The 24,979-nt window shown below is 40.9% G+C and overlaps 2 protein-coding genes across 3 annotated transcripts in view; both read left to right on the top strand.

Moving 5' to 3' along the window:
- The window catches only part of sdc3 (syndecan 3), a 35,763-nt gene extending 29,396 nt beyond the window's left edge, over nt 1–6,367 (top strand). Inside the window, exons 4-5 of the mRNA XM_040122556.1 lie at nt 1,355–1,538; nt 3,410–6,367. Of these exons, the coding sequence (XP_039978490.1) occupies nt 1,355–1,538; nt 3,410–3,576 (351 nt within the window). The 3' untranslated portion in view covers nt 3,577–6,367. The remainder of the gene's footprint in view (nt 1–1,354; nt 1,539–3,409) is intronic.
- A 3,798-nt stretch (nt 6,368–10,165) lies between these two features.
- On the top strand, nt 10,166–21,460 carry LOC120786773 (paired box protein Pax-6). Of its 2 annotated transcripts, none has more exons than XM_040122413.1 (9): nt 10,166–10,322; nt 11,823–12,559; nt 13,516–13,678; nt 13,828–13,934; nt 14,130–14,278; nt 14,415–14,551; nt 15,298–15,559; nt 16,873–17,189; nt 19,265–21,453. In XM_040122413.1, exons 1-9 carry the CDS (start codon nt 10,289–10,291, stop codon nt 19,714–19,716), a joined length of 2,358 nt encoding a protein of 785 aa, XP_039978347.1. In that variant the 5' UTR covers nt 10,166–10,288; the 3' UTR covers nt 19,717–21,453. The 2 variants fall into 2 exon arrangements, with proteins under 2 accessions (XP_039978347.1, XP_039978349.1); XM_040122415.1 differs by lacking the exon at nt 10,166–10,322 and adding an exon at nt 10,696–10,826 and having other exon boundaries at nt 19,265–21,460.
- Nucleotides 21,461–24,979: the final 3,519 nt, after the last annotated feature.

The raw sequence follows: 24,979 nt of genomic DNA, 5'->3' as shown, positions 1-24,979 counted from the left end.
CCTCTACCAACAGTTGGGATACCCTTTCTTAAGGAATAAAAACATGTGTCATCGAGCTGTTTTTTCATTTAAAGAGTCACCTTAAGGAATTGTTCAGCATTTTGAGAAGTATTTTGTTCGCTTTCTTGCCAAGAGTTAAATGAGAAGATCGATACAACTTTCACATCTGTCAGTTAAGTATGGAGCTAAAGCCTGGAGTCGATCATCTTTAATTAACATAAAGACTGAAAGCAGGAGGAATCATCTAGCCTGGTTTCGTCCAAAGTTCAAAAATACACCTAACAGCACCTCTAAAACTCAACAATTAACACGTAATATCTCCATACACAAACAGATATGTGAAAAGTTGTGGTTTTAAAGGGTTTTGGAGGTGCTGGTATGTGTATTTTTTTACTCTGGTGAGAGCGGAGCTAGCTGTTCAGCTCTCGTTTCAGTCTTTATGCTAAGCTAGGCTAATCGTCTCTGGACTCCGGCTTTGTGATTCACATACAGAAACGAGAGTGGTTTCAATTTTCTCATCTCACTCTCAGAAAGAAAGCAACTAAGATTTTTTTCCAACATATAAAACTATTTTTTACTATTTTATCTCCGGTCTGACAAAGCCAAATTGTTAGTCACACCGGAGTAAATGGTGTGTTTGTTGGGACTGACATGGATTAATACACATTGTAATGAAGGAACATTTGTTTTAAATTGCTTTTGGACGATGGTGGAGGTATTTGGCACGGAACAGTAAGATATATCAGGCTTCGGCTGCACAGACAGTACAGTTGGCAGTCTCAACCTAAACACAAGCAGCTGTACAAGAACTTTGCCTGAGTAAAATACAAACTAAATTTGCCAAGATGATGATCTAAATCAGGAAATATCTGATCAAAGAATAAGATCACTAATCCGACCAGCGATAGTCGTACCAGCTTTTTCAATTAATAGACCAATAGAATTTCTGTTTGTACCAATAAACTATTGAGGTTTGATCCCCAGCCCGACTTGTGACTGTCTCTTTAACACTGACAGTTTAATTATTTACAGACCAGAGTAATTTCTATTATTGGTGTGCATTTATTTATTTGCAGCAGCTCTGTATTAAAGCATGATCCATTTAGGTTTGTCTAGTTTTCCACATCGTAATTAAGCTGCCAGATTTTATGAAGTTTGTATATGTGTTGGACAATATGCAACTTTCCACTGGTTAAAATATACAGAGGTTCTTTGTTTCAAATGGGAACATGCGCCAAGGAAAGCTCTTTGTTTGAGTTGGATAAGCTTCAGCGTAATGACTCCAACAAACAAAAGTGATTACATCAAATGTAAATTTCCTGTTGTTAGTCTCACTTTTCTCTCTCTGTCTCAGGAGGGTAACAATGAGGTGGGTGCTGTAGGACCAAGTGGAGATTTTGAGATCAGTGAGGATCGCCGCAATGATCTTGGTATAATACCAGTGGATCCTGACCTGATCGGCAACACAGTGGACGGAGGAAGCTCTGCCGCCCAGCTGCCACAGAAGAACATCTTGGAGAGAAAAGAGGTCTTGATAGGTAAGACTATCTCTCAGTAAAGTTGATAATATGTTTTGTCATGTCTAAATTGTACTCCTTGTTCAGTTCTATGTCCGTCTGTCTCACTGCTTGTCTGTCTGATCCTGTCCCCTCTGTTATTCTGCCTTTCTGTCAGATGAACCTCTTGTTATTCACCTCGTAGATCAACAGGTTACATTTCCCGTTGCCTCCTGTATTCTTTCCTTGCTTTTTGGGAGCTACAAAGATAAACTGGTATTACCTCGCATTCACATAGAGCAGATTCATCACCATAAGTGAATGTGCTACTTAGCCCCATTTGACCCGTTGCGAACAAGCAATCCTCTTCTTGGGTTATCCAACCCCTCCTTTCTCCCCTCTTTTTCTCATCATTTTCCCTCTGGGCAAATCCAATTTCTTTTCAAGTGCCCCCTCTCCTCATCCCAAAGAGCTGTTGTAGAAAGTGAGGGAGCAGCCAACTTGCGTGACCTGACTGGCTCTCTGTCTCTCCTTCAGCTGTTCTGATTGGTGGACTGCTGGCGGTGGTTTTCGCTGATTTCCTGGTCATCGGTAAAGAGCAGGAGGCAACAGACTTTAGACTAGACTCTCTGTGTGATAGAACCAAATTACAACTACATGTCAGACTCATACATTCATTTATAGTGCTGTACATACTGTACATACTCACGCAATTCATTTTGGATTTTCAAGTGGAGTAAGGCGAGGTGAGGCGCTGTGAGGCTGCACTTAGGCACAGTGGTGCTTTTAGCAAAATGCTAATGTTAGCATATTGAGAATTGCAGCAATCTCACGGTGACAATTATAACATAATGATGTTTAGTAGGTGAAGTCTTTACCATGTTCGCCATCTTAGTTTAGCATGTTAGCATGCCAACAGTTGCTAACTAGCACTAAACACAAAAGCTGCTGATGGGGATGTAATTATTTTTTCAGGTATTTGGTCATAAACCAAAGTACTGGACAAATTAATGCATTAATATCTGCACCATGACCATCCATCCCGTAGTTATTAGGACACTTAAATCTCTACCAACATGATGGAGTGACTGATCGACACTGGAGCAGTTGAAAGTAGTTCATTATGTTCCAATCCAGATGTCTTCCACAGTAAGATCAGAGATGGAATATGTACATATTTATGCAGATTATGAGACAAAAACTGCATGATCTTTCTAAAAACATAACTTATATCAATGTTTTAAAAAGTTCAAAAAATTATCTCAAAAAGGTTTAGCACTCTTGCAGAACTTATATTATTTTAAGAACCCCAGCCTATGCATTCTGATATTATTAGTAATGGCATAAATAAAATAAACACCTCCCACACAATAATTGGTAACAAAGTGTTTTTCAAGCATTTAAGAAAATAACAGTTTGTTCTCCATTTTGGCATTAATACCAATTACTTTAACAAGGGAAAGTTGTTTTTTTATCCATTTGATGAACACATTAATCTACGGCAGACAGCAAGAGTTCATTAACGACGTGTGCAGTGGAAGGTGGAAAAATGCAGCTGCTGCGGATTGGTTACACCAGCCCCATCTGGCTAAAATACTATGTAGCACTGCAGGGCCGCAATTTAGCACAAAGCTGTTGGCAACACAGAACGTATGTTGGCACATTCAGGCTCATTCGTCTTCACTTAGCAGCTAGATGTTAGTGATGCTGTGGTAGCTTTGCTCTGCTTCCAGACTAGGAGTGTTTTGAAAACAGCATGTCTTTGTAGTGATGTAGTCTGCAGGATGTAACCACGGCTCTAATGGTATTTCAGTGTTTGTTTATGTGTATTTCTGTGTGTTTGTAGGATCTAAACTGTAATGTTTTGGAAAGATTTTTTAAGATATATACTCTGTCCTTCTGTCTTTCTCTAGCGGTGATAGTGGGAGGCGTGGTGGGCGCCTTGTTCGCTGCCTTCCTGGTGATGCTGCTGGTGTACAGGATGAAGAAGAAGGATGAGGGCAGCTACACACTGGAGGAACCTAAACAGGCCACCGTCACCTACCAGAAACCAGACAAGCAGGAAGAGTTTTACGCATAACACTCGTACGCCAGAGAGACACTGCACACCAAGGGAGAGAGAAAGATTGAGAGAGAGAAGAGAGAAAGATACTCTAAGCACCCATCCTCCTCCTCCTCTTCTTCGTCGCTCCCCCCTCATCTGCCCGCCTCTCGTCATCCCTCTCTCCTCTCGTCTCCAAAACACTTGAGAGCGCCTTTCTCTCTGCGGACTTGGAACTTTCTTTTCAATGAAAACAAAAAAGAGGACAAAAAAAATCCAAATATATTCTGAAAAAATAACACATACACACAAGATGTTTTTAAAGTAAATGTTGTTATTAATATTCTACAGATTCTCTTGTTCTGTATGTAATGATATGATTATTTTGCAAAAAAACAAAACAAAACAAAACACAAGCGTTTAACCTGTGTTTTCCAGCACAAAAACTGTTTTTGTTTTTGTGGAGCAAATGAAAGGAGGAGAGGAGACGGGTGGAGCGAGCTGACACAAAAAAAAAAAACAACAGCGGTGGGCTCGACTCTGCCCCTCACCCCCTGAAAAACACAGTGTCTGGTTGGCTGCACAGAGCCCAGGGTCAAAGGTGAGAGGAAAGGTCTCTTTTGTGCCTTCCATCACTCTGATGCTCAAAAGACACACACACACGCACATCCATACAGCCACATAAGTACATGCTTACACACATGCACATGCACACACACACACACACACACACACACACACACACACACACACACACACACACACACTTGTATCTGCTTGAAGGTGGCTCTGACCTCTCTCTCTGTGCTTGGCCAACCAGAAAACGGTGTTCAACCCTCGGTGCGTTCCACAGCGTCGAGGAGCCGCTGTGGAAACACTGGCCGGTCGCATCGAGGTTTGCTCTGTGGCCCGTCTGCTCCTCTAAGCTGTACAAAGACTAGTTATGGATAGTAATAATAATCAATAATATATCATTGTTTTGGGCTGGATGGTGAATAATAATAATAATAATAATACCGTAATAATAATAATACTTAAACAGGAGGATGTGTATTTAGCAGTTTAAAAAAAGTTTATATGTAAATACTGTATTCTTTCTGGCATCACTAACCATCTGCATGATCATGGAGAGTTTTTATTCATCACATTCATCATCACTTTAGATGAGCTGTGCTCTCGTCAACCACATGCACTCACACAATTACACAAACACACACACACACACACACACACACAGACACATGCAGAGATATACTTTCATTGCATTTAAACACACCACACGGATTTTAAATATACAGTAGATCATATCATTCAAACACATATCAACCCCATCATCATCTTCATCATCGTCATTGTGATAGTCATCACTTTTGATACGAGCAAGATCTGGTGGTTTCAATATGTTATTGATTAGTTATCGATCAGTTGCCGGTTGGTTTAGAGTTTGGTCTGTTTGTTTAAAAGCACAACTGTGTGTCCAATCATCACATCATCCGATACCCCCCACCCACACACCCTTTGCATGCCTCATTTTGTTTTTCTTCCACATTTGGGTCTCTGTTTGGGGAAGGGAGGGGCCTCTGGGAAGCGTGAGGGGCTTTAATGAAAAACAGGAAGTCTGAATCTGCGCAGGAAGTTGCTCCCACATGCACTACTTCAGTCAAATCATAACTTAAATCATAATTAAAGCGTTGGTTATGAAAGGAAAGAAAAAGACTTTGAATAAGTGTTTATGGTGTCAACTTTAACCTGCAGGACCATTTTGGGGACGGCGACCAGGTAATGCGTTTAGGATTTGTTTTTTTCAGGGGGGGAGGAGACAGGAGGGCTGTGCTTCTATCTAAGAGATTGTAACAATAACCACACCAGTGCGACTGGGCTAGTAGCTTCTATTATACTCAGTACTGTAGAACAAAAATGCATGGGAGTCAAAACTATACTAGTCTGGGTGTGTGTGGATGCCTGTGTGTGTTTTTGTCTGTGTGTACGTCTGAAAGAAAAATAGGGGCGAGTTAAAGTTGGAATGTACTGTGGTCGAGTGTGTGTTTACCTACTCCAGCAGTTCTCACGCTCTTCCACAGACAGGTAACACACCTCTTCCACTCCTGTGTGTGTACGTCGCCTGCCCCCTCACCAGTGTGAGAATATATATGTGTGTGTGTCTACACCTCATCTAAACCCACCACCTGTATGTGTGCGAGTGTGTGCGCGTGTGCGTGTGTGTGCATATGCCTGAGTGCTTCCCCTTGGTATTTCACAACAGACTCTTGTGTACACGAACTAGCCTGTCGATTTGTGTGTCTGCGTGCGTTTAGTCCGTTCACTGCTGAATGTGGGGCAGCTGGTCCCTCACAGTGGCTTTCACACACACTGACTGTGTATTCTCACTGTCTGTCTGTCTGACTCTGTCTGTCTGTCTGTCTGTCTCTCTGCCGTAGGACAGACGGACAGACAACACGCCACTTTTCTCACAGGCAGGAATGATCTTAACACGTACTGTCTTTTCTAAAGTGACTGTCAAAGTGTAAACATGTGCGTTTGTATCCATATAAGCCTGCGTAGCCAAATAAGATGTGTGAGTGAGAGAGAGAGAGAGTGAATTTGTATGTGTCTGAGTGTAGGTATGCATGAGTCAGTGTGTGTGTGTGTGTGTGTGTGTGTGTGAGTGTGTGTGTGAAGCCTAATGGAGGTTACACTACTCTATGTTTGCTGTTCCCATTCCTGTTTTTATACATTTGCATTTTTTTAAGGCTGAGTTTCTGTCATTGGCTGAGTGAGCGAGAGGAGGCGGATCCTCCACGCCACCGCCCTGTCACTAATCTGCCACTCTGTTCCAAATAAAAAACCTGATTGGGTAAATCTGTCCTCCCTTGTCTTTTTTAATTAGCAAAAATAGTCTATGGAAAAAAATAAGATGCCTCCATTCTGTTGTTGGTGTCTAGTCTGCTTTCAAGAATACATGTTGGATATATATATACACTTACTTTAACACGTTCTTTTTTTTCCATTATTACCAGCAGTGGAAAGTATCTAATTACAACTACTCTCTATCTTCCTAATGTTGCCACCTACAGCTACAGCCCTCCATCAGTTTCCACTTAGTTTCCATTAAGTACAGTGCACAGAGCAAACTACACATGTTAGCTTCAGTATTTGCCCAGAGACATAGAAACCAACTACTACTCCTTTCTTGCAAAAATAAAATGTAGCCCCAGATTTTCTGAGGTTCAGTTTGCGTCATTTGATTAAACACAACTTTATTATGGAATGTAAACCATGTGCGCATGATATTAACTAAATAAAACAGACTTTGAGACAGGGTTCCCCTACACAGCTGGGTTAAAACATGAGGTGGCAATGCAGTACCCACATAGTTGGTAATGTAGTTAATAATGTACTTTAGAGGTGCTAATTCCCTATAATAAATTTATCAAATTATCAAAACAAGTTAAGATGCAGTGAACCTGGGAATTTTGGAGCATCTGGGGATCAAGGTAAATCAGCTTTGTTCATTAATATAATTATTCATTTTTTTTTCATATAGAAAATCTTTTTCGAGTACATTCCAAAACCAGCAATTTCTCTTTCATTTTTTGAGGAAGTATTGTGGCATGAAGGTCCTGGGTTTGAATATAGAGCTGGGCCTGTCAGTGAGGAGTTTGCATGATGTGCTCTGGTTTCCTCTTAAAGACACTGAGTTTGGGTAAACCGGCAACTCTCTGCCTGTAGGTTTAATAGTGATGGTGACCAGTTAGGCCTATTTGTCTAGGTGTGTCAGCCCTGTGATAGACTGATGACCTGTCGGGGTCTTCCACGCCCCTCGCCCACAGGCTCCAGCCCCCTGTGACCCTGCTATAGGATAAGCAGGTATAGCTAATGGATGGAAGGACTTTTAGAATGGCAGGAATGTCATTGTAAATGATAATTATGCTATTATGGCCTAATCACAAGAATACTGCATTTTAGGAAGCACTTTTCACTCATAAAGCAGACTGTGGAAAAAAAAACAAACTTTCCTGTGGAAAAAAGAGTGACGCTATGTTGTAGAGTACCAGAGAAATGGAGAGTGGTAACATGTAATGAAATTAAATCAAAATATTGTTTGCTCTTTCACTATCAACAAATATAACTGCCACTTGTAAAAGTCTTCATAAGAGCTGCTTACGTACTTTAACTCGTAGTTTTCAACACAACTACTATTGATCCTACTTGAGTAATATTTTAGTCTCACCACCCCCTAATTAAAGCTGCAGTTAATTTCTGCATGGACTAATGTGAATTCATTGATGTAAACGGTTGGTTCGCTCAAAATACAAAAACATATTTTCTCACTAGCCATATTATGCAGCCATGCAGATAGTTTTGTTTTTTTGTACATGCCCAGTTTTGAGATGCCTGTCTCTGAGATTTTTGCTTCTACCTTAATACAATTTGTGGGTCTTACAACAATTATAAGATGCTTTTAATCCAGACAACAGGCTATCAACATTATAAAGTCTCTTGATAGAAAGTAGTGTGGTTCCAGTGAAAGCTGCCATTGCAGTCTTTGGGTTACCCAAAGTAACCAGGACATTGTTGCAGGAAAGACTTACTACTGTTGAAGTATTTAAATGTAATTTTTCATTGTTGTGAACATCACAAATGGAATTCCATTTGGCTCCATTTTTCTTGTGTGGAGAAAGAAATCTCAGAGACACATATCTCAAAACGTGGACAAGTAACGTCAAAACTATCTGCATGGCTTTGTGAGGTTAGTAAGAAGATATCCTTTTTGTAATTTGAGTGAACCGACTCTTTAAATTCTTGGTCTTTGCTGTGACTCAGCCCCCCTCTGGTGCTGGATTCAGTTCAAACCTTAGTCCCAGGTTTTGGTTCACTCAGGACTCAGCAGTGAGTGGTTAAACCAGTGGATAAAACAGGCTGCTCGCATTGGAAATACATCTTAGTAACATGCATTCAGAAGAACTCACATGTAGACATGAAGTCTCGCTCTGGTGTTATCACAAACCAGCATTAGCGCGGCCTACATACCATTTCTAACCCACTGATATACACGCAACCCTGTACGCCTCAATGCTACATCTGACAGAGCTACTGTGTATGTGTAAGTATGATCACAGCCTCTTAACAGCCCATTTACACTTGCTGAACTCAGTGCACCCTCAAGGGAGACACAGCCAGAGATGTTATTATTCTTAAGCCATCACATAAGAAGGTACTTATGAAATTATTAGATAAACTGTCCTTGGGGATTTGTGAGCACACAGGAAAGGGCATTATTCTAAATTGGTCTTCCGTTTACATTCTTAGAATCAAATCAGATGAGACCAAGGTCACTTGAAGTGGAGGAGTAACAGTGGGTCTGCAGATGGCCTTCCCTGGATCCAGAGAACATAACAAGCTGTCCCGGCCTTGGTTAGTGGGCTGCTGATATGGAAATATGCCCTTACACAGAAGGAAGATGAGGGGGGTTGCATGTGAGCGTTCCTGTGTTAGGGAGGAGTAGAACAGAAGAATAAAAGCTCTACCCCTGAGTTGGGTGAGACAGAAGCCAGTTTGCTTGTCTGCGGTCCAGCCAGTACCCCATCTGGTGGGTAACAGAGGAACAACTGCAGTAAAGACAAACCGACCAAGAACCTGATTTTAACCTAGAATTTTCACAACTAGCTAATAGTTAGGATTGGTCGTTTTTTATATATATAAACACACACACACACACACACACACACACACACACACACACACACACACACACACACACACACACACACACACACACACACACACACAACAACCAGTTTTAAGTTCCTGATACAGTAGATGCAATGCTGCCCTGCTAATTGTGCTTCTTAATATGTGAGATTTTATGTTTTATGTGTACTTCATTTTGCCAAGTTAGTTGGCAGGTTATTGGCTTTTTCGGAATAAGAAACTCCTAAAATGGTCTACTTTATCCTCAACGTACAGTTTACAACTGGAGACAATGGGTCGCAAGTGGACATTGCTTTTGTTTTTAGGGGTCACAAGCTAAAAAATCTTCATACAAAGCTCTTGCTTCAGGTTTCTGGTGTTTATAGGCTTGTATTTAGATTTTAGGACGCAGAAATGTAAGTATTAAAACAAATATAACTGTTGAGTCAACCTTCAGTGAAAACCCAGTACGCATTATAATGTTCAATTTTCACAATAATCCTGTCTTTAATAAACTATAATATAATTTTATGGTGATTTGATCCACAGGGGTATGATCATTTTTAATTATGGCCTATACAGAATTTTATTTTAGATACCCAGTCCCATAAAAATAGCTGTCATAATGCAATAGTCAATTTTTAGAAAGATACAACACATATTGTGATGCTTTGTTTTCTTTGATTCCTTGCTTGTTAATGTTGATTTGTGAATAGAAATTTTGGTCGACATGACAAATAAGTTAATCAGGTAAAACAAAGAGTCGGGAATTCGTGTCAGTGTCAGTGAATCCAAACGACAAATCTTTCCAAAAACAATGTCAATCAGTGGCACGGATATTGTTTGTATTTCTCCCCTGATTGTGTCAGGTTTTGATTGGACCTGTTCTGGTCGCTGATTGGCTGGTTCGGTTTCACCCTTCACGCGATAATTCTCCGTCACGCTGCCGTGGGAGGTAATCAATCAATCAACCTCATTAGCCTCCAGTCCAGGAGCAATTCGTGACCCCTTGGTGGCTTAATTGACTATTAGTACTCATTTATTGGTTTTTGACGCTAATATGGATGAGGACTGCGATTTAGCTGAAGATTTTGGTAAGGACATATAGGCTGATATTGAGTTGGTTCATTATGTATTGACTTGTTTCGGCAGTTTGTCCCCTTCCGACCGAAGACCGACTATACTCAAGCTCTTTATCATTCCGTTAGCTTTGAAAGACTTTTAAAACTTTCTGGATGTATTTAAAGCTCATAATCTTTCCCGGGAGGTGAAGCTCCCCGTGCCGCTCGGCTCCGCAGAGACAACTTAAGAATTTAAACTCGGTTATTAACATTCTCGACCCGGCGTTTGTAGACGGGGACGGGTTAGCCGGGTTAGCAGCAGCTAGCCGGCCTGAGTTAATTAACGGTCAGGTGAGGTGGCACCAGGCGCTGCACAGCTGGGACACTAATTAGGTCACTGCAGGCTGCAGCTCCTCCTGAGGACGACGTTTGTCAGTTTCAGTCAGCCCGCGGGCCACCACACGACTCATGAAATATGAAAGGAATGACTCCTCTTACATTATCAAGTTTTTTCTTACAATATGGACAATTGCTATGGTGAAATAATCAATATTTAACTCTAAGATGTAATGGAATAACACATGGAATAATCAAGGAGTGTGGAAAAAAAAGTTGCCAGCATGGCCTTAGCTAGGATTTTAGTTATTCAGAGGCCATGAGTACCCCTTGAAGTCTCTAAAATGTTTTATTTATTTAGATCTGTCACATTTTATGTATTCAATTAAGTGTTTAATGATATTTTCAATATTTTTTAAGCTACATTAAGACTTAACATGGTCTGAAGTAGGTGTGAAATAGTTAGTTGATTAAATGTTTAGTTTATTGACCAAAAAAAAAAAATTGGACCTATTTTGATAATCATCATCTTTTTAAAGCAAGAATGCCCAAATTTCTCCTATTACATTGAATATTTTGCTGGTTTTCTATGATAAAGCTGATATTTTCATAGAAAATGACATTTTTCATAGAAAATGTCAGCTCTGGGAAGCTTCAATGGTCATTTGTCATTTTTGTGTGATTTTATAGACCAAAACATTATTCAGTGAATCGTGAATATAATCAGCAGATTAATACATAATAAAAAAGGTGTTGAGGTGCAACCCTAGTTCAAAGCCTTCTCCACACTTCTGATTGAGTCCTTAATTTATACATTTTTTAGATTGGCCTAAAAGTTGTCAGAATTAAAAATATTGAGCATCAAACTACTGGCATCAGCCTATGATAGTCTCTCTCTGTGTTAGGGTTTTTTTTAAAAAATCATTGCATGTGATTCCCCTCAATTGCAAAAACACACAAATTCCCCAAATTGTTTTATTATCTTATTCCGTGTTAGAAATTTGGCTGTGGCATTCTGGTATACGTCACAAAATTATGTACAGGTCTCTGCAGGTCTGGTTTTGATTAAAAATAGGAGTTTTTGAGACAAAGTACAGATGACTTAACAATAATGACACATATTACCTAAGTGAAAGTGGTCCAGACTTAGCAAAACCTGCAAAAAAGCAAACAACCTCTCACTTCACTCTGTTGCAGACTGTCCAAGCCTTCTGTGTGAGGAACTGGAGGATCTGGAAACAAAGAATGATCCAGGGAGGATGAGGAAGAGAGAAGGAGAGGAGGAAGTGATTAATCAGAGGGAGGATGAAGAAGCAGGAGAGGAGACAGAGCGAGAAGAGAAGGAGGGGGAAGAGGAGAAAGAAAAGAAAGTGTCCGAAAGGGAAGTGATGGTGAGAGAGGGAGAAGAGGAGCAGGTGAAGCCAGAGAGTAGGCTTGAAGTGGAGGAGGCACAGGAGGTGCAGATGGAAAACAACGAGATTGAGAACAACAAGGAAACAATATCTGATAAGCAACAGAGTAATGAAACAAAGAGTTTAGAAGAGAAAGATGAGCAGAAAAAGACTAGGAAGAGGCGAGGTAAGAAGCAAAGCGAACGAGTGAGAAACAGGAGAGGACTAAAAGATGTTATTGAGAGGTTTGAGGAGGAAAAGAAGAGTCAGACACAGGAGGTGTCAGCAGTGAGCTCAGAGGAGAGCTCGGCTCTGTCGGAGCCTCCCTTTGGACTGATGAACAGCTGTGACTTGACCGACCCAGTCTACCTGGGTTGTGGGGGGACAGGACTGTATTGTCCCCCAGTTCCCATTCCCCTGCTGTACTCTTCCCAACCTCCAGTTCCGATTCAACCTGCACCACCACAGCCCCACGGTACAAAAAGGCCTCACAGCCCCCTTTTGCCTCACAGTCTCCCCCAGCAGGGCCCACAGCCTCTAGAGGTGAGAACCAAATAGAATACTTGAGTTGGCATTGCATTTTTGTAACATGGTCAGACTCAAGATCGACAGTTCAAAAACAAAAGGATGAGAATTGATGCAGCAGAACCAGATATTGTTTTTATTACACACATTCTTCTTCCATGTCAAAACCTGGTGCCCACATTACATTACATTACCCACAGCGCGACATTTCAGTTGCGCTATGCTTATAATGTCTGACGTATAAATTGTATTATATGTTCATGATTGACATTAGTTAGTAGTAGTAGTGTTGTACTGGACTACATTATATTGAGATGTGTGTGTGTGGGGGAGGGACCTTGGAACCTTTGGATGTTTGCAAGACTATACAATAAAGTTCTGAGGGTTTAAAATATGTTCTGCTGCGGAGCATGAAGTGTAACATCTTCAGCCCAATAGACTCTTTTGCATGCTCTAGTAAAAATCTCCAGGTTTCTGATAATAACTAATTTGTTGTGTATAATTACAGTGTAGTGCATATGAAATGATGCACACCTACAACCTTGTGCAATTTTAGTAATGCAGCTCTGAAAATAGCTGGATTTGATTATTTGGCTCAGTGTGTGATGTAGTGTGATATTAGCAGGTGATAGAGCTTCATCGATGCATTAGATATGTGAGTGGAAGTGGGGAAAACTGATTTCATTTCATCATTATTTGGCAGTATGACACACTGTTATCTACACCATGACATTTTTCAGTAATCTATAGTTTGTAGGAATGCTTTGTTCATCACTCAGTCACAACTAGATTTGAACTAGCTTCTGTTTCCAAAAAGTCCTTGTTTGATGGCTTTTAGTCGTCACCTCACTTTTTGACGAGCTCCAAAATTGTGTTCAGCTTTAAAGAAATGTGATTATTGACACTTGACACGCTAAATCAGACAAGATTTGAGATGATGAGTGCAGAGGTAAAGTTTGGCTGGTTTATGGCAGATGGAGATAACCCAGGTCTACTCCACCCGACGCTCCTTCCGCTACAGCACCAGGGGCCGAGGCCGGACCCTCAACTTCCCTCTGCTGCCAGGGTTAGAGGCTGTAGACAGCTGCCTGCTGCCGCCTGCACCGAAGAAGAAAACACGAACACTCTACAGTACTGGTAACGGAATTGTCTCTTTGTCCAGGTGTGTTTAAATCTGACTATGCAAATACTTGACCTGCATTGTGTGTGTGTGTGTGTGTGTGTGTGTGTGTGTGTGTGTTGGGGGGGGGTGTATGGCGCGTGCATGCATGTGCATATGCATGCAGATCAGTTAGAGCATTTAGAGGCCCTTTTCCAGGAGGACCACTATCCTGATGCAGAGAAGAGGAAAGTCATTGCAGCTTCAGTTGGTGTCACACCTCAGAGGATTATGGTTAGACAGCCATCTCTCTCTTTTAAGCTTCTCTTTTTACTCATTTCTATTGATGACTTGAGAGTCTGCATTAAAGGAAAAAATAGATAATGACTTTCACTCATCCTCTGTTTTATCTCTCTGTCACTGTTCATTTTCTCTCCTTGTCACTCTCTCTTCATCTGTATAATGTGGTGTTCTGTTTCTGTGTCCCAGGTCTGGTTTCAGAACCGCAGAGCTAAGTGGAGAAAAGTTGAGCGGTCCATCACAGCAAACGTTGAACACAGACAGAATAGAGCTGGGTGCAGCAGCAGCCCCACACATCACCAATTCAATCCCACCCTGCCCACGCGGGCACCTAATAGGTCAGTAGACTCCTTAGTTACAATATGTTGACGGCACTATCAGGTTTTTTTTTTTTCCTAACACAGTGCAAAAATACTTGTATTTAAGCTTAATTGGATGCATGACATCTTGTTGGTTATGTTTTCTCTTTTTCAGTAAAGGAGCTCCCTCTTTTCCTGGTCACTTTGCCCCCAAACTGCCCCAGCTTGCCCCAGCAGCACCTTCTTTCCCCACCCTGTCTAACCAGACCCCACCCTCCTACAAAAACCTGCTGGCCAGCCTCAACAGCCCAGGTATAGAAATTCACGTACATTCACACAGTTTTTGGAAACATACAACTCATAATGTATTAGGTTATTGTGCTCCATAATCACTATGCAAAAGAAGTTTGGTTGGCCTGAAGTTTTGGTGTATCCCTGAATAAACCAGAGTCAAGATATCTTTATTTTCTTGTGTGAAACCATACCTTTTGCTAAATGATGAATTCAAACTAGATTATCTTAATTTTTGAATGTCAGTGGGCTCCATTAGTAGGGACATGGCACCTTCTGCATATCCGAGGGATTAGTAATCTTTGCTCAGAAGGATTTTTTTTTTTTTTTTTTTTTTTTTTAACAGTATAAAGAGTACAAAATATAATTTTCACAATTACATTATCTAATGACTGCGTATTCTGTGGTAAAAAAAACTTTCTTTTTTTGTTGTTGTATACAAAGTCTAAGGTCGTGTTCAGACCAAAAAAAAAAAAACGCCACCCACTTACTCATTTCAATGAGGCCACTGTGTTGATACAGCAGGAATGCTGACGCAGAGGGCTTCAGCGAAAAAATAGTAGCGCTATAACTACATAACTCACAGTTTATAGTTGGACCAACCATCAGTCTTTGGTGCATTTTCCTTCTTATAAAAAGGGCTTTATTTTGATGCTGTAGAAACACAGGATTTGAGTTGAGCTCAGTTCAAGCTTATTGCTCATTGGACCTACAAACCACAGTATCTCTTTAATCTCAGTGTTTAATCTGTCTGTTTCATCTCCAAGGTCAATCCAGAGTGAGGGATGGGGGCCAGCACCAGCTTTCATCTCAGGGAGGGTTGACGGAGTACCACCCCCGTCCCATGCACAGCCCTCCCCCCCTGCGGCGAGCCAGTCTGCCCCTTTTCACAACGACATACAACCCCTCCAACCCCACTCCACCTCTCCTTAACACCCCAGCTCACACCCCACCTCTGTTTCTGGATGCTCTGGAGGGTGGCTCCACCTTGGCCCTTCGGGACACTCAGTCCCTGCAGACTGACACCAGGTCAGCTCAGCCCACAGCGCACTGTGACATGAATACTAGATGATGATTTGAACAGGAACAATGGGTACAATAGAGGATGGGAGGACAGACTGCAGACATGAGCGGGGATCCTGTGAAATACTGATATAATGATGGCTCACACAAGCGCCTGTGGTAGTAGGGAGTCAGTTTTAGCTGACACTCTGAAATATTTCAGAAATCATGCTGAGAGACATCTCAGTAACTGCTTTGTGCTAAATTATGTTTGTTTAACTGTAATTATGTATCACAGCACTAACAAATCCCCCAATTCAAGCCAATACTAAAAAAACAACAAATATCAATAAATCTCCCAGTCCTGCTGTTAAGAGAGTTAAAGGCGCAGTTTATCCAAATTATAAAATAACAACTTTTCATTGGAACTACTTTCTACAAAAATAATAGTTTCTTTAAAATTAGTGGACAGTGTGCTCTGTACAGTAATTAGGACATCCTGTCTTGAAAACACTGTGCTTTTGATGTCAAATGTCATTTTCAGAACTTAGAGCACAAAATACATTCACTTCCACCGATTTGTGTGGTGACATAAACCTCAGAAAAATAATCAGGGAATTTAGGCATATAACCCCAAAACTACCTGCATGGCTAGATACCTTTAGAGGTAAGTGAGAAAATTTATTTTTAACTATGCTAGTGGGCTGGTGCCATCACTAGGTCAGAATTTTAAAGTGTCCAATATTTTGATTTATGACCAAGTATCTGGAAAAACAAATGACATTTACATCAGTCTTACTAAGACTAAGAGGGTAATATTGTACCTGCGGAACATCATTCAACATAAGTGATGTCAATTTGAGCATGTTTGCATGCAGATGTTATTATTTAGCTCAAAGCACCGCTGTGCCAAACTACAACCTCACATAGCTGCTAGCATGGCTGTAGTCATTTGGATGAACTGACCCTTAAAGGGTCCTCTGACAGCTAGCCGATGTGAATGATATACATAATAATCATTGTTTATATCAGAGGTTCCCAAAAATCTTTCTGTTGTGCCCCCCTTTTGAAAAAGAGATATTGATAGCCATTTTTTACAATCCAGTCACTGCTTTGCCAGCAGTGCAGTATCCAGCCTTCACTGGACCCCCCCCACCATGTGTAACTCCTTGCCCTCTAGTTTTGGAACAGAGCAATTAAAAGACAAATGCACTGGATCAGACATATGGACATGTCTTAGCAGTTTTAGGGTTTATGACCACATAAATACCTCTGTTGTGACATAGTATATATTAATGGGTTTGGATTTGTGACTGAATTCTTCTGTGTGTTGTCCCCAGTTCTCTCTTTGACTTTGGGGAGAAGCTCGACTACTTGACATCCAGCCAGCAGAACAACAGTGTCTCCTACCAGCTTCAGACCTCCTACCCCACCAGCCAGCCCCAGCACCAACCTCAAGCATCTCTACCCCGCATGGCTTATCTTACCCCCTCCCCTTACCTCACCCCCAACCCTCCAGATTCCAACCCTACCTCCTACCTGACCTTTGGCCCTGGAGGAAACTCCACTGGGGTGGTGACCTACTCCACTGGAGGCCACGCCTACTTCCAGTCCCAGAGTGCTGGACAAATCTTGCTGCAGTCTACTGGTCATCACGGTGAGTCACTTAGATGAGATTTGATTTGATTTATTTATGGAGCCTTATAAATACACCATTCAAGGGGGTTACATGTAAAACTGAGTGGTTCCAAAATGCTAAAAAGCAGATGCAACAAAACCATAAAAATGTAAAATCCAATAACATAGTCTTACATCAGTACAGTTTAAATGAAAAAATAAATACCCATATATACAATGGTTATTTATTTAGATACGCAGAAATAAAATATAGTAAATATTAAAATTTCATCATTAACCTTGCCACCTTACTCCATAAATAAACCTATTAAAGGCACCTCTGAAAGTCCTGCTTCCTTTTGTCAACTAGTTATACTGTATAAAAACGGAGCATCTGGCTACATTATTTACTTGAGGTATTATAAAGCAATGCACTGTCCCTGGTGTTATAGCCACCACTATCAGTTTGGAGCAAGATGGAGAGTCAGAGTTGTGAAATGATTTTTACCACTTTAAATTACCATTTCAAAGTTTACTTTGATGATAACTGTGATGTTCCTCAACACGGGAATATCCTGTACAATTTAACAATACTATGTGATAATTACTTATGTAATTATTTGAACTTAGTTTCTGAGAAATCCTGATTTTGTGCCAGTTTGGTCTGGCGTACTTCTCTAAATACTACAATACCCTTGAGTCTTAACAGCTGTCACATTGGAGAAGCCAGTCAGAGGTGCAAATAAGATATGTAGCAAAGTCTGAAGCTTAAAAACAACAACAAAATACTGCACAATTCACTCAGAATTGACCCAGAATCTGAAAGTGTATTGTATTAATTATCAGCTTTCTACAGACGAGTCTCAGATTTCACCTTACCATTATGGGTGCATGCAGCAGAATGAGCTCACTGATTGGATGTTTTTGCCCCTGAGGAGCTGTTGTTGACTTCATTCCTTAAGTTGTCATGTACACAAGCTGACTTTTTTTTTTATTGAAGAGCCAGATATTTTCTCACATAGTTATTCATTTTTTATACTCATGATTCAGCCCAAATAGAGTCATACCATCCAAGGCTTGGAAGTGCTCCAGCTGCCAGTAACATTGTCTTATCAGATAAACGGTAAACACAGGGAGAGAGGGGAGTGACATGGCAAAAAGTTCCCTTGCTGAAATCATATGTGGAAAGTTTCAATTATATGATATGCTTCTTAACCACATGGATACCAAGACACCCCAATAAAACTCTTAATTGAATATGAATTGTATGTGTAAAGATTGGCACATGAGAATGGTGGAGCAGGATCATGGCTGCGAGGTGGGGAAGGCTTTGGGGAAGAGCTGCCATAGCTCCGGGGCTCAGCCAACACCCAGGGCGCCAATGGGGGATAAGGGATGAGAGAGAGAGAGGGGGAGTCAAACCTCTTCCTAACATACAGCGAGTGAGCGAACTCCATTTATACTACGAGTGATGTAGTGCGACGAGGGGATGCAAGAGGAGGGGATGAGATGTCTTTTTGCACTCCTTGTGATTTCTCCCTCTGAAAATGAGTACGTTTTAATATTTTCCTCAGCTAGAAGGATTTTTTTTTTGTGATTTGTACACTTATATTTTATAAAGGCTCAGTATAGGCTGAAAAGAGTGATATTGATTAACTGCTAGTTAATCAAGAGTTATTTTACAATCTAGCTAGCGCCTAGCTACTAGTCAGGTTTAAATTCACAGATTTAAATCTAAAACATGATATGAAATATGTTGGAGGTGGGGCAAGTGCACGAAACTTTTGCAGAAACAGAGCCAGGCTGACTGACTTGTCAGACAAGCAACACGTCGCTCAGCCTGTTCGCTGATGCGTGGAGCAGGTTAGGACATCGCTCTGGGATACACTGAAACAATCTGAAGTTTGCTCACTTGCTCGTCCGCATCGTGTCCAGTTAGGAATCGGTGTCATGACGGAGGAGACAGAAAATAAAAAAGCACAGGTTTGCAGGGCAGGTAGACGTGTGATAGGAAGAGAAGAGTTTGAGGTACGGTCCTGCTCCTGAGCTGCAGCTAAATTCTCTAATAAAGCTCAATTTTCAGGTCTGTCTGGATCTATATGTGTTTTCTTGCAGGTGGGATCACAGCGTACCAGTCGTACCCGTGGGGTAACATGTACAGCCAGCCAAACATGCACCAGCGTACTCAGTGCCCTCCAACTTACCCTGCTAGCTTGGGGGCTGCTCAAGACCACCAGCCATCCTCCTCCACCACCCTGCCTCCCCTCTCATTCTACCCTCGGGGGGATCTCGGGCTCTCACATGCTAACCCCCAACGCTCATCACACACCCAGACACACACCACCACCAGCAGCACCACCACCATCCTCCCACCAGTGTCCACCCTGCGGCACTCACACCTCAGAGTGGAGAGCACTCCAACCAAGGTTGCATCCTTGTTGCCTTCTCAGGTCAGCCCTGCCTCTACAGAAAGCCCTCCAGTCCCCCCTTGTGTAAAGATTGAGTATGACAGCCCCCGAGAGATTCACAGCCACTTTCATTGTGACTTCTCCCCCATACATTTTTGACTACATGTTTGTGTGTGTCTGAGAGTATGTGTGTTTAAAGTATCTGTGTAAATATCTCTTGTGTATTTGGGAATATTTGTGTAATTTCTATAATCTCTATTTGTATAACTATTAGGATGTTCTCAGTATTAATATTAATCACAGCAGGCTAGGTTGGGCTGCATTTAGCTGGGCTTTAATAAATGCTCATTCTGTTAATCTTTTATTTCTGCATTTGCTTTGCCATTATGTCAATTAGGGACTACCAACCCTTTTTTTGCTCTGTGGACTGTTTCGATTTCGTTTTGGTTGTGGACCAGAAGGAGGGTGGTGGTGGTGGGGTAATGTAATTGTTCTCCATACCCCATCAGATAATGCATGCACATTCACAAATCATGAACGTTTGGATTGAGGCATGATCACCTCCCAACACACAAATAAACATTGAGACCAAGTTAGACAGTGAGAGCAGGATAAAGAGTTCACACTTTATTTTAAGCCCCCCTATTTAACATTTATAAGCAGTATATAAACATTTAATAAATGGTTTAAAACACTATAATGTTGTGAGCAGATATAAGTTTTTATGTGCTGTATTTGTCAACAATTATAACTTCCTGTGGGCATCAATGAGTGGAGGCTGGCATATAAAAAGGTCATGAATGACACTGCAAAACACAGTTACAATAATAAAAAATGTCTTAATTGAAGTTATAATTGTTGACAAATATTGTACATTACAAAGGGGGATTAAAGTAAAGTGTTACCCAGAAACTTAACTGTTCATATTTCAATATGGTTACTGACAAATAAAAAAAATAAAAAAATACGGATCCACTTCTCAAGATCAGTCAGGTCAGGTTTCACATCCTGCTGAATGATGCAAAGGTGGTGATGACGGACTGGTTACCATGTTTGCTTATGATCTGCTGTAATTAAAAATCAGTATATTGTTTTCACTGTACTGTTAGTCATGACGGGGTGATGAGGAAAAATCCAATTCAGATAGATTTATAGATACTTTGTAAATCTCAGGGGAAATTCTAGTATAAACTATATATGACTCATTTCAGATGTGCCTCTAGGCCACACGAGGGCACTGTTCATTTGTGGGAGACGACCGCATCCTGGGATGTGGTCATACCAGGATAACCACATACTGGGATGCATCTAATGGTGAATTGTTTCTCAGACATCCCTCTGTGGTGGTGGTGATGCTGGTGGTGGTAGAGGGTATGTGACAGCCACTAACCCATTGGAGGATAATAAGGACAGTCATTTCTGGGGAAGAGGTATCCCAAATCATCACTGACTGAGCCCATATCCTTAATCTGTGTTGCCATCTGCTGTGCTCACATATTTACTGCACTTTCTTCTCAGTTTATTCTTAGTATGTTTGTTAGTTGCAGGGGTTAGTGGAAACCAAATCCCTATTCAAAACTCCGCCTCTGAAAGAGCTGAAGGCATTTTCCTGAGACTAGAAAAGACATTCGGGACCAGTCTGTCATTTTTGCTCTCCGAAGTTAAAGTATAACAAAAAGTTTCTTGCTAAAACTCTAGTTAATATTCCTGGTTTGTAGTCCTGCTGTATATAAAAGTAAAGTTTGAAGTGAAGCTTGGATGATGTGAAAGTAAGAGAAGGAGGTGTCTGATGAGAATGAGGAGGAGGTAGCAGCGACCAGGGGAGCAAAAAAAGGAGGAGGGGGATGGAGGAGTGAGGGAGTGTGTTGGTCTGGGAACAAGGGAGGAGGGCTGAGAAGAGCTGTTGCTATGGGAGGAGGAGAGGATGATGGGTGGGCTTTGCCAGCAGGCGTGGGAGGGAGAAGAAAAAGGGGATGAAGGAGGAGTGTGTTTGTAGCATAGGGGGTTCTGGGATGAACAGAACTGTTGGTTATGTAACTGCTGTATTTGGGTTTTTTAATGAACCTCTCTCTTCCTGCTCACTGGCTACTGAGCTGTTTCTGTTGGCAGGAGGAGTGCAGCATAAACACACACACACACACACACACACACAGGCAAATACACATAAAAACTTCATTTGCAGTGCAGACATTTCTCAAACACTTGTGCATAAAGAGACACACACAACACATTCATTTCAGGAATGAAACCCTAAGAGAGAGAGCACTATTCAGACATAGCACAGTGAAATTTTTGCTCTGGATTTTAGTTATATTTAGTGTATAGGTGAAGCCCGTCACTGCGTGTGTCTCTCAATGTAGTGCATGTGTTTCAGATTTCCTCATATTCATGTGTCAGTGAGCTTGCATGTGTTACTGAGGAGGGTTTCATGTAGGTTGAGGTTAGTAATTCATTTTTCCAGGACTTCCCTGGTGTGAACAGAGAGTGCTCAGAGCACAGCTGGGGGGCATGGATGTGTGTGTGTGTGTGTGTGTGTGTGTGTGTGTGTGTGTGCGCGTGCGCATGCATGTATGTATGTCCATATGTGAGAGTGTTTAAGTACAGGTATGGGATGCCTCAGTCCACCCCGATTCTACCGTGTCAATATTTACTTGGTATTCTGAGATTGGAAGAAAGGGAACTTGTTTCAATATTTATGGATGTGGTCAAACACGAAATCCTTGCAGTCTTTCCAAACTCTGTGACAGTATGCACGCACACACACGCAGACTGAGAAAAAAGTGAATGAAAACTTCGCACTGCTGGGATTCAGTCCAGTAACAGAGTTTATTGATATAACTGATTGAAAGTAATAATGTTGGTTGTGGGACAAAACTGAAACACGGTTTTGACATCCTCCAGTCGTCTGGCTCTCTGGTTCAGATAGCATTGGGGTGTTGAGTTTTAGTTTGTTTTGAAAAGATAAGACAAATAGACTTGTGTTGGGATTGGAAAAGGAGGGAACATGAGGGAGAGTGGCTGGGTAAAACAACAATTTCTTGGGTAAAATAAAAAAGGTTTGCCTATACAAATGTTTAGAAATTAAGACAAACAGTGGGGTCTATATTTGACAGAGATAAAATATCTCACCTAACCATGTTGATACTAAATACACTTTTTCCCCAAAAAGTGGTGTTATTTGAATGTGGTGTTATATAAAAATGCCCAGTGGTATACAGTGTGGCTGAGCTGAAGGTATTTGTTTGTTTTAAACTTGTTTCCATTTACACTATGGGTCTGGCAGTACTATTGTGATGAATATTCTCTAAATTGAGCTCCCTAGAGTGGTTGTGCTGTTGGCAGTGAAAGAGGACTAACACGAATATTTCCTTTTTCAGTAAGAAAGCAAATATGCCATGTCTTTATATTAGATTTTATTTTGCTATGAATGTAAATGGACAAGGAGAAAAAGGAAGACAGAAAATAACTGACAAAAATCTTAACCATTGGGGTAATGGTAAATTAGCTAATCTGATGTGTGAATGTTACTGCATAAAAATGTCTTTTGAGTGAGTGCTGAATATGAGAAAACCATTAAAGTAGGGCTGAAATGAAATTAATCAGCAACAATTTGATAACTGATGAATCTGGGGCTGCAATTAAGGCTTTTTTCATTATTTATTAATTTGCCGATTATTTTCTCGATTAATCAGATGGTCTATGTATCTCTGTCCAAAAATAGTAAAAAAACCCTCAAAAATTCCCATTAGGATTTTCACGAGCCCGTGGTGATGTCTTGAAATTGCTTGTTTTCTCAGACCAACAAACTGAATCCAAAGGCATCCAATTTTCTATAATAGAAGACTAAAAAAAAAAACAATTTTAAAAAATCCCATTTGAGAAGCTGGAACCAGTACCTTTTGTGTGTTTTTGCTTAAAAACTTACATAAATCATTGCTCATCAAAATTGCTGATTAATTTTCTGTCGTTTGACTAATCAATTAATCGACCAATCGATCTGCTCTAGATTATTCGTCAGAGTCATGCCAAAAATTGACTGGTTCAGGCTTCTTGAATGTGAGGATTTTCTGTTCTGTTTCACACTATTATAAGTTAAATATTTTTTCGGTTTTGGACTGTTGGTCAGACAAACCAAGCATTTCGAAGACATTACCTAACAATTTTGCACCATTTTTTGACTAAACGATTAATCAAATAACGTTTCATGTCATAGTAATTTAATTAGCATTACAGCAAACTGTCATTTTTATCAGTTAAGAAATATTTCGGGCCTTTTTCTCAACAGTCCTCTATTACTGTCTAACTCTAATCAAATGTTTCACAGGATGATAAATTAGTGAATTTCATGGTGTGAAATAGTTCACAAGTGCTGATGGATGCAGGTTGTCTCATCCAGCTACCTGCTTATGTTTGTGTGTGTCCCGTCTGCCAAGCAGACCGGGTTACATAACCTTTGTGTGTGTGTGTGTGTGTGTGTGTGTGTGTGTGTGTGTGTGTGTTTGTGTGTTTGCATAAATGTGTGTGCTTGTGTGTTGTGTTTTCTCCTATAAGCCAAATAGCTAATTCCCAGAGATGGCATGCTATCCAGGAATAACATCTTGAATCTTTCATCTCCAACCCGTCACCACCATAACACACACACACATACATACATACACAAAGTTTATTTTGCAACTTGTTCAGTTCAGTAGAAAATCTGTCTGGCCAGTTACTGTACAGCACGAGCCGCTACTTCTCCTCCTCTCCCCTACTATCCCCTCAATTGCGGCTTGTTCAGGTTGTGTGTGTGGATGGAGGAGGAGGAGGAAGGGTGGGTGTAGAGGAATGCAGGGTTTGGTCGAGCGGAGTGGGATATCGGAGGGAAAAGAAGGGTCTCTGTTTAGTGTGTATGTGGGCTCTATAGAGTGATTAAAGATGTGTATATGAACTTATTGATGAAAGTGTGTTTTCCTACTGTGTTTACTCCACTCGGGTCTACTGCCTACCTGACAGAGGAAAGGAGAGTAATGGAGAAATAGGTGGGAAGAGGAGTTAAGGTGAAAGAGGAATTCGGTTTATTTTTTGATCTGGTTGCAATCGGGGGAATCTTTGCCCTCTTTGTTAGATTGTGCGATCTGATCTGTGGTAAAATTGCTACGCACTAAAATATGATAAGAGTCAAGTCTGAGGCTTTAAAAATCTTCAAAAATGCAAAGCAGGATGACTGAGAAAAATGGGTGAGAGAAAATGACCAAACAAGTGACAGGAAAACACAAAATGTTACATATAATTTAGGAACACTGAACTGAGCTGAACTTACAAGACCAGCAATTGGCGTGTATACTTCAAGTAATACAGAAATGCATGCTTATGCAGAAATGCATACGCCAACGTGCAAAGCAGTGGGAACACTGTAGGCTGTGTACGGTGGCTCTCCTTCACT

This window comes from Xiphias gladius, chromosome 24 (genome assembly GCF_016859285.1).
Source record: "Xiphias gladius isolate SHS-SW01 ecotype Sanya breed wild chromosome 24, ASM1685928v1, whole genome shotgun sequence".
Lineage (NCBI taxonomy): Eukaryota > Metazoa > Chordata > Actinopteri > Istiophoriformes > Xiphiidae > Xiphias > Xiphias gladius.
Note: the sequence above shows the minus strand (reverse complement) of the source record. Positions and strands in the feature narration are given on the sequence as shown.